This window comes from Crocuta crocuta, unplaced genomic scaffold, assembly GCF_008692635.1.
Source record: "Crocuta crocuta isolate KB4526 unplaced genomic scaffold, BGI_CrCroc_1.0 scaffold348, whole genome shotgun sequence".
Lineage (NCBI taxonomy): Eukaryota > Metazoa > Chordata > Mammalia > Carnivora > Hyaenidae > Crocuta > Crocuta crocuta.
The window spans coordinates 2,760,011-2,774,816 of record NW_027529573.1 but is presented as its reverse complement, the minus strand read 5'-3'; the positions used below and the strand labels follow the sequence as shown (position 1 = coordinate 2,774,816).

The window sequence follows — 14,806 nt, the reverse complement described above, 5'->3', positions numbered from 1 at the left end:
CCCCCCCCCCCCCAAGTCCAGAAATTCACTGTTCGACTTGGGTTGAGATGTGCCACACGTCCTGCTTGCGGCCGGGCCCTCCGTGGCCGTGAGTTATGGCGGCCTGGGAATCGATACCGTGATCTTCCTGGCCCTTGGGTGTTCAACTTCTCCAAGTTAATGTCTGTTCTTAATGTTACATTATCTTGTAGAAAGGTAGTCATTTATAATTTATATACTATGTACTGGCTTAACATAGAAACAAGAGGATAATCAGCATCCCGAAGCTCCTAGTTTTCCAAAATAACATTTCTTCAGTGAAGTCTGCCTGTAGGAATTAAAACCTGCCTTGAATTAAAAAATCCTTTGTGCTGTTGTCAGACTGGGAAATGGGTGTGCCGGCAAGCATTTGCAAGCCTCGCGGGAGGGGAAAGCCATCATCTTTTTTTTTTTTTTAATAAAACTTGTCATTTTATCCAATTTTACTAAAAATAATTTCTAAAGAGCTCATCCTTTGTAGTATTCCAGGGTCTCACTAAAGTCACAAAGAGGAGATGGGGCAGAGCTGGGAGGACATACAGGAGAAGTGGCCCCCGTGAAGGACAAAAGCCAATTCATACCTCAGTCACTTGTCTACTGCGGTTTTGGTGCCCTTCCATCTGGGTCGCTACTTTGCTCTTTGACTGTAAACACAGAGAATGGATGGGCTTTCCTGTTGAGTACCTCCCAGAGAACACACTGTTCATTCATATATATTAAAAATAGAAGACCTACTTGAAAAATGTGCTGTACACTCTGGTTTTAGCAAAAGCCAATAAGATAGTAGAGGTCTAACTTATTTTTTTCCTTCTTGCTTTTATAACCTGTCTGAAACCCTAAGTTTTTCTCCCATTCCTTTCCGTTATGCATCTCCTGTGTGCCAGGACATTGGGAGAAGATTTCTTTTTTTTTTAATTTTTTTTTTAATGTTTTATTTATTTCTAGGAGAGAGAGAGAGACAGCGTGAGCAGGGGAGGGTCAGAGAGAGAGGGAGCCACAGACTCTGAAACAGGCTCCAGGCTCTGAGCTGGCTGTCAGCACAGAGCCCGATGCAGGGCTCGAACCCACGAACCGCGAGATCATGACCTAAGCGAAAGTTGGATGCTTAACCGACTAAGCCACCCAGGTGCCCCACATTGGGAGAAGATTTCTAATGAGGGCAGAAGGACAGACACTTCTGCAGTCGAGTGGTCTTGTCCTTCCGGTGTCTGGCAACTTTGCGTTTGAATCCCAAGATTATTCTTACTGTGACCTCCATCTCTGTGATGTGTCTTGTGTGCTCACAACTATACCTGGTGTACGAATGTCCACCTGATACCTGGGGGCCAGCAGGGGTGGGGCTGGGGGGCAAGCAGCAGCTGAGGGGCTTGTAAGGGAACACCCTGGGTGATTTAACTTGGACGCCACAAGGTGGCAACATTTACTAAGCGGTTGGGCATTTTTCCCCCTATTAGATGTTGAACTTACTTTTCCATTTTCTTAGATTGAAAAGCTGAGAAAAGGGTTTAGCAGCCATTGCTTTAGGTCCTTTTGAAAGTGAAGCTGTAGGCTAAGCATGCTGCAGTGTATTGGTGTCTGTTCATTCCCTCGGTTTAGATACCGAGAGTTTGAAATTTCTCCGTGTGACTATGGGTACGTCACCTCTCCTTTGGCCTCAGTTATGCATCGGAATAGGTAGGATGTGTAGTTGGGCTGACTATATGTGATTTTAACTTCCTTGCCTCTATTGCTTTAAAAAAAACTTCCAGTGAAACTAGTCTTTATAAAACAAAAACAAGAAAACACTGGCTTTTTTATCAAAGGGCAGTGTCATTTAAAAAAAAAATCAATGACTGGGGTGCCTAGGTGGCTCAGTTTGGTAAAGCTTCTGACTTCGGCTTCGGTCATGATGTCACCATTTGTGAATTTAAGCCCCGCATTGGGGCAGCTCAGAGCCTGGAGCCTCTTTCGGATTCTGTGTGTCTCCCCCTCCTTCTACCCCACCCCTCAAAAATAAATAAACATTAATAAAAATTGCTTTAAAAAAATCAATGACAAAGTCTCAAAGAAATTAATGTCCCTAGATGCTAGCCATCTCCCTGGGTTAACTCAAGAGGCTAGACTTTCCTAAATGAGGGTGCTTATTTACCAGCTTTCCTAAATTAGCAGCTTTGGCGATATTAAGATCTGTAAGGAACTGTCCAAGGGAGGTATTGTGTATGCTTCTCAGTGATTAAGCCATTAAGCTCTAATTGGTATTTTCCCACTCATGGTTTTGTGTGGAAGCTTTAAAATTATTTGGGATTTCTGTGCTCATCAGCCATCTTGGAGCCATCCCCACATTTTGGAACCTGAGAGTAGGGAGTGCAGAGAAAAGGCTTTTGTTCAAGTGGCTTATGACTTTTTGCTCACATTGCCCTTCCCTGTCGGTCTGTTATATTGCAGATGAAGTGGAAAGGGAAGGACCTCTTTGACTTGGTGTGCCGGACCCTGGGGCTTCGGGAAACTTGGTTCTTTGGACTGCAGTACACAATCAAGGACACCGTGGCCTGGCTCAAAATGGACAAGAAGGTTGGGCTGGAACTTGATGAAACCAATGAGGCTGGCGTGTGCTCTGGTTTTCCCCTGAGCATGTGCCTAGCTTATTTACTCATCATGGGGCATCATGGATACACAGTAGAGAAGGGGGCACATCCTGAGTAAGTCATGTAGAAAACACGTTCTGGAGATGCCACAGGCTTTCTGGCCCTCACATGCTCTCCTAGGCGAGCAGAACCAACCAGCATAAAACCATTGCCATCCCTGGCTTCTTATTCACTCTGTCACCAAGCTGATTGCTTCTGGCTTTATGCTGTTCAACTTATTGAACTACTAGTCAGGCTTTATGAATAAACATTACTATTATGTTCTATGCCTTTTTTTTTTTTTTTTTTTTTTTTACAGGTTATGTCTTTGAAAGATTTGGTAGGGACTCCTGTTCTTTAGGGAATGTTTTTAAGCCTTTTCGAGAAACGCTGTGGCCCAACTTAATTTAATCATTAACACGATCCAAAGAATAAAGAGTGCCCTGGTCCCTGTGGTGGAGACAGAATGACCATTTTGTCTTTAGTCTTTATGATTCTCTGGGGCTTCAGAGGCCTGGATGACAAGTTGGAGCTCCCGGCAGTTCTAATGTGGCTTAGAAATGGATATTGCCTAGGGGAACTGCCTTTTGTGTAGATTCACATGTGCACATAAAGACATACTTACCCACTGACCTGCCTACCTAACCATGAAGATGTTTGGGAACAGGGGCCATATGATTTTGCTAGTAACTCCTAAAAGACCATTAGATCTCAAAATAAGTCAATGTCTAAGTCTTACCCCAAATGGTACCCCCTGCAATTGGTTTTATCGTCTGCTGCATGACATGATAAACAGTGAACACCTCCTGTTTTTTACAAGATTTGACTCTAAGCTCAAGTGTTCAAATTGTGTTTCCATATGTACACAGTAATCTGAATCTTTGTGTTGGGATCTCCACTGGTTATAAATTTCATATGGTAATTCCCAATGAGCATGAGCATCGAAGGGCCACCATGTGCCAGTGTCAGTGTGTGTCCCAGATCTGGTTTATTTTGGATCTCTGCACTGCCACCTGGAATTTGGACAAGAGCATGAAGAATTATCTACCAAAGACAGTGGAACTTTCTGTATCTTTTTGTGATTCTCAGCAAAATAAATTTTAAATCCTACCTGAGTGTTGGCCAAATGGATATTAGATTGGGGGCATCAGGAGCCATTGAACCTGCTGCTCGAAGGAAATAAATTATGACACATGTTAATGGAGCCTTGTAGCCCATCACATGGCATGTTTATGTCCTGAAATGAAATTCATTCTGGAGAGCAGATGGTTCAAGCTTTCCAGTGGGTGGATGAAATTGTTAGAAGATTAAAGACAGTGTGGTTTTCTGGCTGTACTCAAGTACTTTGTAGGGCATCTCTAGAGCTTCCTTGAAATAAGGGTTGTCACAGTGGACACATTTCACTTTTGTTGCTCAGTTAATGTTTAGAGGATTTCACAGAGATAGAGTTCATCATTGCTAAGCTCCATCCTGATCTGGACCCAAATGTTGGGGGTTAGCAGTAACAAAAGAGAATATAGGAAGAGTCCACTAGTTTAGAAAATTAAAAAGCCTTCAGCCTACTGTAAAAGATAGTGCCCAAGACCTTTGATTTATAAATTTCTACTTTTTAACTATCTCTGTGGCCTTGAGAACATCTGTGCCTTAATAATCTCAGCTCCTCTCACCCCTTGGTGATATTGATTAATTTGGTTCAGAAACGCCTTGTGAGGTGAATATTACCTCTTGTTATAGATGGCTTCGTGAATGCTGCAAACTGTAGGATCATAGCCTTTGGGAAGTGTGATGAATTTAGAGAGGGAAAATATTTCTACGCTCCCCAGAAGAGGATGGTGGCAGGGGAGGAACAGGTGCCAACATACCTTGTTCTTTTGCTCTGTAATTGTGCAGGTGCTGGATCATGATGTTTCAAAAGAAGAGCCAGTCACCTTTCACTTCCTGGCCAAATTTTATCCTGAGAATGCCGAGGAGGAGCTGGTTCAGGAGATCACGCAACATTTATTCTTCTTGCAGGTACACTAGTTCGCACTAGCCCCGCTTATTCTGAGAGAACTCACCCAGGGGTGGTTGCTAAGGCAACCCTGGGAGTTGACCGCAGAGGCCTTGGCATTGCCAAAAATGCCCTGCCTCTGGGAAGTCAGTCCCTTTGGTTCCATAACAGGGAGAAAAAGTCTTCAGAATAGAACTTGTACTTGAGTGAAGAGAATTGGTATCAGAGGAGATAGCAAAAGTAGGGTAGTGAAAGAATGGGTACAAGTAGCCACGTGACTTGAAGCCTCTTTGAAAATGGATCCTATTTTCTTCTCACTAAATGAAAAGTACTTAATAGTTACAACAAAAGTCCAAAGAGAGAATCTTGGAAAGAGTAGTTCTTCCAAAAGTTCAAAATCTGCTTTCATTAAGACAGGACTTCAGAACTCCAGTGAGTTGGAGTTGAACTTCACATGACTAAGCCCACACATGTGAAACTTCAGACATGGTGCTTCCTGTGGCCCGTTGTCTGTGAATGCCATATTCCTCCTTTCCTCCTTCATTAGAGAGTAAGCCCCTTAAAGACGAGGCTCACTGAATACACAGGAGGCATTCCATATTGAAGAGATGAGGAGCTCTGTGATTATGGGTTCAAAGACTGCCAAGACCGGCCATCTAGGGGCACGATGAGTGGGGGTTAGTGTGAGCATGAAAACCCTGTCAGTTTTGCTTGTGTTCTTACCGCTTGATCAGAGCGCTGCCCCAGTTTCATGGTTACTTGCAGTGATTGGTGGTGAAACCGCCTGTGTGCCCAGAGATGCCTGCTGTCAGTAAGAGAGAAGATCGCACAGGGACGTTAATTACAGGATTTCCCAGAAGTAGACGTACATATGGGTTGTCACATAGTCCTCCTATAATTAGTGTGAGTCTCAGATTGTTATGTTCAGTAAATATCAAGTTAAATATAATAAAACCCCTACATAATTTATTTTACAAAAAAAGTTTGCTAGAAAAAATGTATAGGTGTGTGTACACACACAGACACACACACACAGAGACACACACGTATTCCCCCACCCCTAACATTTTCCTTCAAAAGGAAACTCAGTTTTTCTGTAATACGGCTTTTTTTTTCTCCTTTGAAAATAAATCAGGGGATTAGAAAGTTATACTGCTTTGAATAAAACCACATAATGATCTCTTAGGTCCCAGAATGTCCTAGCATTATAGAGATGGCTTTCTTGTTAGTGCTTAGAAGCAGTGCCCATCCCTCTTGTGACTTTGGCTTCCTTTTTCCTCGTACTGAGAGTTGGAGTATTTTCGTGGCTGAGCAAGGCAAAATTTACTACTTTTATGAATCTGGTGACTGTTGACATCTGTGAAAAGAGAGTTGGCTTTCCTGTTGCGTTTATTTCAGCGTGCCCCCACTTTGTGTGGCTTTCTTGCCTCTATGTCTGGAACATCACACGCTGCACCATTCTAAGAAATTAAATGCAATGAGATCTGTTAATTCAACATTATGGCTTAAGAATTATATTTCCTGGACCTCACATGTACTTAAAAGTTTAATCGATCAAACTTTATTGCTTCCTTTTTCCTTAGAGCAGGCATTTGGAGAGTGATGGGTTTTTTTCCTGCAGTCATAACTCAGTGGCCTTGCTGACTTTTGTCTTGTGTTAAGACTTTAAAGTAGACTCCATTTCCTCTGGTGCTGCATTTGCTCAGCAGGGGCTGAGGCCGCAATCACCACCAGAGCGGCTCCTGACACTTCCGGAATTCACAGCTCCCCTCTGTCACGGTCCAGATAGCAGTCTCTGTTTTAACTATGGAATGTGGTTTTCCTCTTCAGCATTTGATCATGAACAGAAGAGACGAGGTTTTTTTTGTTTTTTCCTTTATGCGTAGTCATCTTACCAATAACTTCTCAGTGACTGAACTCCCAACCTGTCTGCAGCAATAAAAAAAATCGTACCCTTTGTCAGAAAATCATTAACAGGCTGGTTTGGCAGGCCTCATTAGAACACCCTGCAGCCATCTGCTGTGACCAGCCTGCACAGCTCACTTCCGCGCACACAGTGTCATGTCTCCCTTGTTGCCCCTTTCAGGTAAAGAAGCAGATTTTAGATGAAAAGATCTACTGCCCTCCCGAGGCTTCTGTGCTCCTGGCTTCTTACGCCGTCCAGGCCAAGGTAGGCTCAAAGAAGGAAAGTCCCTTCCTCCTTGGCATTAATGTGTGTCACAGGATCACTCCAGTCTTCTGTTTCTTCGGGTGTTCTAGGCTTCAGAGAGACTTTCCCCAGAGAAGAGATGTTTAGGACTTGTGGGCTGGGGAAACCACTGTCACTATCCCAGGTTCTGTATTTGTAAGAATGTGTTTGTGTACAAGTGTTAAGTGTACGCTTATGATGAATTGTCTATGTAATCTCATTATGCACGTGTGGTTGATTATGGTCACTGGACCAGCCTCTCTTTTTATGAACCAAGGAAAATGAATTCACTGTCTCCAGTTTGGGCCAAACCATAGCGTTTAGGTCAGAAAGGCCCAGGTCCTTATTCCAGACTCATCCTCCAAGGACCAGCAGCCCTGTGTGTGGGGACCATGCTATAGCCTAGAGAATGCCCTGCTTCATCCATCCCATTCAACCAGGTGGGCATGCTAGCTTTGCTCATGGCTGGTTACTGCAGGCTCTCTGGCACCCTGGGTCCAGTTGAGCTGTCGGTGAATCATTCCCAGAGAAATCACTATGGACTGCGAGCGGGGGTGGAGGAGACCACCGCCCTTGTGTTTTGACTTCTCTGTTTTCATAAGACCAGCTACAAGGTCACTCAAGAGAGCTTCGTGTCCCTCAGACACCCCACTTCAATCACATACTTACTTTTCTTGGTCTTGCTGCTTCCTATCCCTCCCCTGCAATGTAAGAAGAGGCCCCAGAATTGGGGCACCTTCATTACTTTTGTGATTTTGCGTAATCTTTTCAGTTTTTATTTTCCTTTTTCGTTAGAGGTATCCACAAAGCCATTTCCCTGTAGTGTTAAGAAAATTAATAAGACGCTCTCAACTTCTTAGCCCGCTTTTTTGGGGTGTAGTTTAATACAATTTCAGATCAAAGCCAGGAAATGACTGGCCTGCCATTTGGGAGGGAAAAAAAAGGCTGTTCATGTTGGTTAGACCAACAGAAGTACAAGAATCAATTCAATAATTTGCTGCTTTGTCTATTATTTGCTGAGTGTTCACCAGGCCTAAGGAGTGGGTCGTTGACTGTCACAGATACAGACACTATAGCGAGTATCTACCCCTAGCGATTTGCCCAAGGTCATTCAGACAATCTTGGGTAAAGCTAAGGGCAGAATTCATGGCTTTGGGATTGTGTTTTATACCTCCCCTATTCCACTGCCCAGAAAAATGAGTAATTGAAAAAAAACAGAAAATGGGCCTTGATTCAACTAAAACATATGCTTCCTTTTATGCTTTGATTAAGAATATTAATAACAGGAAAAATGTGTCCTTTCAATCAGTATTGCCCTGACAGTGATGAAGCAGTCATTGTCACTCTCATCAAATGCGAGCACTTCCTGGCCCAGAACCGAGTTCCTTTTTAGCACGCTTTCTCCCCAGCTGAGAGGAGACCCAAGCTCTCAAGGACACTACCTCTCTTTGAAGGGGTTTGGTCTCAAAGGCTACATTTCTTTTGCATGGATTTTGGGCCACAAATTCAAAGGCCACCTGTGGAAAAAAATAACTTCAGGGAACCAGCAGATGTTTGCTTAAACAGATTTCACTGTAGGAAAGCCCTACTAATTTGGATTCTACTAATTTAGAGATGAAAGTGATTCATAGACAGCATATGTGGTTCATATGGAGGAGGATGTTCTAACTGTTTTTTCCGGTGTAAATTTTCAGGATCTTACAAATAAAGGTAACCTGTGGCTTCAAGTCTGCATTCGAGAAACTGAGGATTATTATCAGCTGCTTCCAGTTTCTAGGACTGTTGGTTAATGTTAAAAAAGAGATCTCTGATTACAGTATTAATAGGATCTTACACGCCTGTAATGTTTTACAGTTCTACAAAGTGTTACACATGAATATCTCGTGCGATACTCAGCGTAGTCTTTTCCATGAGCCCCAGCTTGAGAGTATTATGCCGGTTTTGCAGATGAAGAATTTAAGGCTCAGAAAGGATTAATAATTTGTCTGAAGTCCTAATACTTTCTGTTAATTTTTTTTCATTAGAATTTATAGCCGACTTCTTGATGGACAAGATTGGAAGCAGAGTGGAACTGGAGACTAGAGCCGGCATGAGAACCCTGTCATCCAGGGTGCTTAGCTCAGCACTCTGCTCTTGCCCTCCCTGAGTAGCGTGTGAGGGACGTTTCTGGGTAGCACGCACTGCCTTTCGCCAAATTCCAGATTCATTTATAGGGTCTAATTTAGTCCAAACTTCTCAGTAAACCACACTGGTTCCCTCCATCATATTCAATTTGTTTTCGTCCTCAACCTTTCTGAAACAGAAAGGAGGTTTAGAAGTATGGTGCGGAAAGCGAATCGGGCTCATTAACACATGGAATGTAATTATGCACAAATGTATTCATTATGGTATTTCAGCTGTTGGAATGATATAGACACAGCTAATTCCACAGCATCAAGAAACAATTACCCTCAAAGTATAAATACAAATATTAATCACATGGTTCAGTTAACAAGAACCATATTTCTTGGTTAGAGTTTGAGTTATGTTTGAATCGAAAAGTCTGGGCTGTTGTTGTTTTGTTTTGTTCGATCCAGTCACATGACATACCAAACCATCTTGCAATGTTTTAAGCCACCTGTTGGATTTTATATTGACAACTTGGTGTTTGAAATGTGTTCTTATTAAAATGACTTTGGGAGGTCATGATATATAATTTATCAGTCTTGCAGCTCTGGGCTGCAGACTCCTAGTGTTCAGAGAGAGAAACGGATGGTATGAGAGGAGGCTTAGAATTTCTTGGTACTCTTTGATGCCAGTTAGGGAAAAGAGTGCCAAAAGGCAATTAAGAAGTTGGGTATATGTACAGTGTAGGTGGAGAGTAGCAGGAGTTGAGGCTGGAGAAGTCTGTAGGACACCAGATCAGAAAGGGTCTTAACTTTGTCGTGTGGGTGGTACAGAGCCAGTAAAGGGTTTATATTTTAGACAGATCCTTTGGTGGCTGTGTGAAGGCCAGATTGGAGTGAGGCAGGTTTGGAAGCAGGGAGACCTGTTGGAAGGCTGTGGTGGCCATCCTGGGGCGAGGCTCTGAGCCTCACACCTGGGGCAGTAGTCAGTTGGATGGGAGGAGACCAACTTGAAAATATCCAAGAGGTAAAAGTTGAATATAAATAATGTTGTCCTTCATACACCCTCCCCTATACAAGCTTATACTTGTACTTGGTGATATTTTTTCCCTACTCAATGTTGATTTTGAGATGTATCATGTTGTATGTGTAGATGTAGTTTAGTGGTCCTAATTGCTGTATGGTGGCCATTGATGAGTAAACCTAATTCACTGATCCATCCCTTTCTAAGGGAGAGGTAGGTTTAGTTTCTCCCCCCACCCCCCGTTATCAACAGTGCTTTACTGAAGATCCTTTTATATGAATCCTCATATACATGTGCAAAAGTTTCGGCCTCTTAAGGTAGATTTCTATCTAAGCAGAACTGCAGATATATCCCTGAACATAAAGAACTCTTGAGTGTATGAGAAAAAGATAACAGAAAAATGGGTACAAAGGACATACATACTTTATAGAGGAGAACATGAGAATGTTCAGTAAATAGAAAAAGATGTTCAGTGTCACTAGTAATCAGGAAAAAGAAAAAGCAACACTAACATGCCATTTCAAACCCAGAAGGTTGACAATGATTAGTAAATAGGAGAGAAGTGTTGTTTGAGCTCATGTACTGGCAGAAAGGGACTGGTGAATTGGCATGACCTCTGTAGAGCGATGGGTGGAATAGGAGCCCATCAGGTGAACAGACACCCCATCCCCAAAATTCCCCTTCTAGGTGGCTACCCCTGAGAACCACCTGTGTACCATGCCCTTTTTACCTAAAACTATCAGAACAGATCGTCCCACTTCATTTTTTTTAATTAAAAAAAATTTTTTTTTTTTTGAGAGCGAGACAGAGCATGAGTGGGACAGAGGCAGAGAGAGAGGGAGACACAGAATCTGAGTCAGGCTTCAGGCTCTGAGCTGTCTGCACAGAAAGTCCAATGTGGGGCTCGAATTCACAAGCTGAGCTGAAGTTGGATGCTTAACTGACTGAGCCACCCAGGCACCCCAATTTTTTTTAGTGTTTATTTATTTTGAGAGAATTCCAAGCAGACTCCATGCTGTCAGCACCAGAGCCTGATGCAGGGCTTGAACTCACGAAACCGCGAGATCATGACCTGAGCCAAAATCGAGTTGGTTGCTTAACCGACAGAGCCACCCAGGTGCCCCTTGTCCCACTTCATTTTTAATGTTTATTCATTTTTGAGAGACAGAGAAAGACAGAGTGCAAGCAGGGGAGGGGCAGAGAGAGGGAGAACAGAATCCAAAGGAGGCTTCAGGCTCCAAGCTGTCAGCACAGAGCATGATGTGGGGCTCGAACCCACTCACTGTGAGATCAGGACCTGAGCTGAAGTCGAACACTCAACCCACAAGAGCCACCCAGGTGCCCCTTCCGACTTCATTTTTAAACTACTGAACAGTATTTCCTGAAAAGGAGGGACTGTAGATTATTTAAATATCTCTTTATTGGTAGATATGTAGGTTTGTTTTTCTATTAATTAATGAATGCAGTGAACATCTTTGAATATGCCTCTTTGGGCACATATGAACATCTTTCTCTAGGATAAATACCAAGAAATGGCATAACTGGGCTGAAGGATAAGAACCTTTAAAATTTAAATAATGCCAAGTGAAAGAAGCCAGACACAAAAGGCTGCCTATTGTGTGATTCCACTTATATGAAATGTCCAGAATAGGCAAATCCATAGAGATGGAAAGTAGATTTAGTGGTTGCTAGGGGCTAGAAGAAAGAGGAAATTAGGACTTAACTGCTAATGGGTATGAGATTTCTTTTGGGGATGACGGAAATATTCTGGAATTAAATTGTGGTAATGGTTGTACAACATTCTCAGTATACTAAAAACTACTGAATTGTATGCTTAAAATGGTGAATTTTAGGCATGTAAATCTATCAGAATAAAAAACATTAAATATATATGGCCAAATTGTCCTTCAAAAGTCTTGTCCTGATTTAACTTTTAAGAACAGCATATGAGGGGCATCTGGGTGGCTCAGTTGGTCGAGCGTCTGACTTCGACTCAGGTCATGATCTCATGGTTCCAGAGTTCGAGCCCTGCGTTGGGCTCACTGCTGTTAGTGCACAGCCTGCTTTGGGTCCTCTNCTCTCTCCGCTCCTCCCCTGCTTGTGCGTGCTTTCTCTCTCTCAGAAATAAACATTAAAAATTTTTTTAAAAAAAGAACAGTGTGTGACATAGATTTATTGGCCACTTGTGTTTCTTTCCTCTGTGAATCAAGTGTTTATAGCTTGCCCATTTTTCAACTGTATTGTTTATCTTTTTCTAATTGATTTATAGGAACTCTGTATATTATGGGTGTTAATGTTTTATCTTTTTTTTTTTTAATCAGACTTGCCCGTCTTTTTCTTTTTATGTTTTGGGTGACTTTTAGAATGGCCTCACCAACCATTGTTCTGCACATGTCCTACATCTTGTTCTGGTATTTTTATGGGTTCTCATTTATGGGTTTGAGTCTCTAGTCCACCTTGAATTTAGTGACTGGTGTTTGGTAAGGAATCTATTAATTCTATGTATTGATCAAATCTGTTTTTCGAAATCCTGTTCACAGGGAGCATTTGGTCAAATTTACCGCATATGTAGGTGGAGGGTAGTATTTCATATCCAGAACAAGCCTCTGTTTAAACCTAGGAATTGACTTCAAGAATCCTTTAAATGGTGAACACCCTTCTTGAATTTAAATTCAATTGGCTCATATCAGGGGTGGACCCAGATTTTGTGGAGCCTGAAGTTTATATAATTTAGGGGCTTCTTTTTAATGCTAGAATACCAAATTTTGAGTGTAAAATTAGGTTCAAGCCTGCCCAGGTGCAGAGAGACCTGAAACCCATACTTCATTAGCTTCAAAGTAAATTCACTCCTGGTTTTGTTACCAGAATGCATGTGTTCATAAAAGGATGAGGCCCAGCCATCTCCACCTATGGAATGGTATGACTTTCTTTTATATTTGTTAACTGCCACAACTTAAGGACTTCTTCTTTTGTTTTTTAAAGAGACATTTAAGAGCAGACACACGCATCAAGGTGGCTTTAATATTATATGTGGAGTTAGTCCAGCAGTGAATTTCTCTAAGCGGGGTCTTTGCTGCCTCTGCATCGCTCAGATGTGTAACATATTTGATCACTGAAGTAGCTGGGAGCTCAGTATGGTAATGTGGGTCGTTAATCTTATAAACCTTTGGAAACTGAATTTACAACTTTAACTTTGCATATCTGCTTACTTCTGCATTTAGAGTATGGTCAGCACCATTAAGAGGTTTGCAAATGTGACTAACAGGGCTTGCTTTAGCATCCTATCCCTTCAAAAATCAGAGAGGGGGGTGCGGGGTGGCGCCTGGGTGGCTCAGTTGGTTAAGCATCTGACTTACCCTGAGGTCCTGATCTCACAGTTTGTGAGTTCAAGCCCTACATCGGGGTCTGTGCTGACAGCTCAGAGCTGCCAGCTTCAGATTCTGTGTCTCCCTCTCTCTCTGTCATTCTCTCTGCCCCTCCCCCTCTCACCCTCTGTCTCTCCTTCAAAAATAAAAAAAATTTTATATGGGTATTATTTAATCCCCACAAAAGTCCTATAAGACAAATACTGTTATTATCCCATTTAACAAATGAGAAAACCAAGACACAAAAATTTCCAAGGTCACAGCTAATAAGTGGAAGAGCTGGGATTGAAGTTTTAGCTACTTACTTCCGAAGCCAGGTTCCTACCTGTGCTCTGCAGCTGCCTCCTGAGAGAGTGCCCTTAAAACTCAGTCCAGTTACTCACTCATCACATCCCCAGGCCTTTGGGAGATCGAGAGAAGCCAGGTTCCTTCAGTTTTTAAAATGAAGACAGGGGTACAAAAACTGTGACATATTTAAAATGTTTAAATTTGACAAATTAATTCCTTTAAAAACGTTCAAAAATGTGGTACGCTATTTGCAAGATAATGATGAGATTCATTTAAAAAAACATTAATTTATGGTGCTTTTTAGAAAATAAAGTTTATTTTATTTTGAGAGAGAGAGAAAATGAGAATCCTAAGCAGGTCTGCACTGACTGCACAGAGCCCGATGTGGCGCTCCAACTCATGAATCATGAGATCATGACCTGAGCTGAAATCAAAAGTCAGATGCTTAACTGAGTGAGCCATCCAAGTGCCCCAATTCATGTTGCTTTTTTTAGCAAGGTGGTACAGGAATGAGACACAATTTAAAGTTGCTGATTAACATTGTTCAATCCTAGGAGATAGGCTTTGATTTTCTATTTATTTTTATAGTTTCTTCTAAAAAATGCCTTCATTTTTTATTATTTCCTGGTCAGACTTAAGTTTTCTCAGGAAGAAAGGGATATTCATTCTTCAATCAGAAAATAAATTTCCAAGTTAATGTCCCAGAATAAATATATCAAAATTCATTTCTGGCCCCGCTAGTGACTTGCTCTGCAGCTTTAAGAAAATCAGTTAACCTGTTACTCATTTCTTTGTACAATGGGAATGACAGCATTGGCATCAGATTTCTCCAAAGCACTTTTCAGAGCTTTGAATGAAAAGTATTAAAACTACCACCTGTGTTATTCCCAGCTCCCACCCTAGCAATTGTCTCCAATTACCAGCCGCTTAGAAGGATTTGTAGGTAAGACTCTTATCACACGTTGTTAATTACAACTTTCACAGTTGTGGTTTGTTATTTCCTTTCAAAAGCTAATGTTTTGGTAGTGACTGCTTTCTTTGCTGGTTAGAAAACACAGCTACATTTCCATACAAATGTCACATTCTTATTAGCACATCACCCATCCATCCCTCACAGGATTATACAACTCTGTTCATAGATATAATCAGCTTTGTATTTTCATTCAAGGATAACAAACTAGCAAGGTAGAAATCTTGACTTGGCATCGGAACTGAATTGCTTTCC

General features: G+C 41.9%; 1 protein-coding gene across 7 annotated transcripts in view; it reads left to right on the top strand.

Annotated features, from left to right (window-relative positions):
- Positions 1–14,806, top strand: part of NF2 (NF2, moesin-ezrin-radixin like (MERLIN) tumor suppressor) — an 85,657-nt gene that overhangs the window by 33,399 nt on the left and 37,452 nt on the right. For 6 of the 7 annotated variants that reach the window (XM_077761633.1, XM_077761634.1, XM_077761630.1 and 3 more), the window contains exons 2-4: positions 2,443–2,568; positions 4,512–4,634; positions 6,698–6,781. The exons of the other annotated variant lie outside the window; for it this stretch is intronic. In XM_077761633.1, coding sequence (XP_077617759.1) covers positions 2,443–2,568; positions 4,512–4,634; positions 6,698–6,781 — 333 coding nt within the window. The remainder of the gene's footprint in view (positions 1–2,442; positions 2,569–4,511; positions 4,635–6,697; positions 6,782–14,806) is intronic. 7 annotated transcript variants of the gene reach the window in all.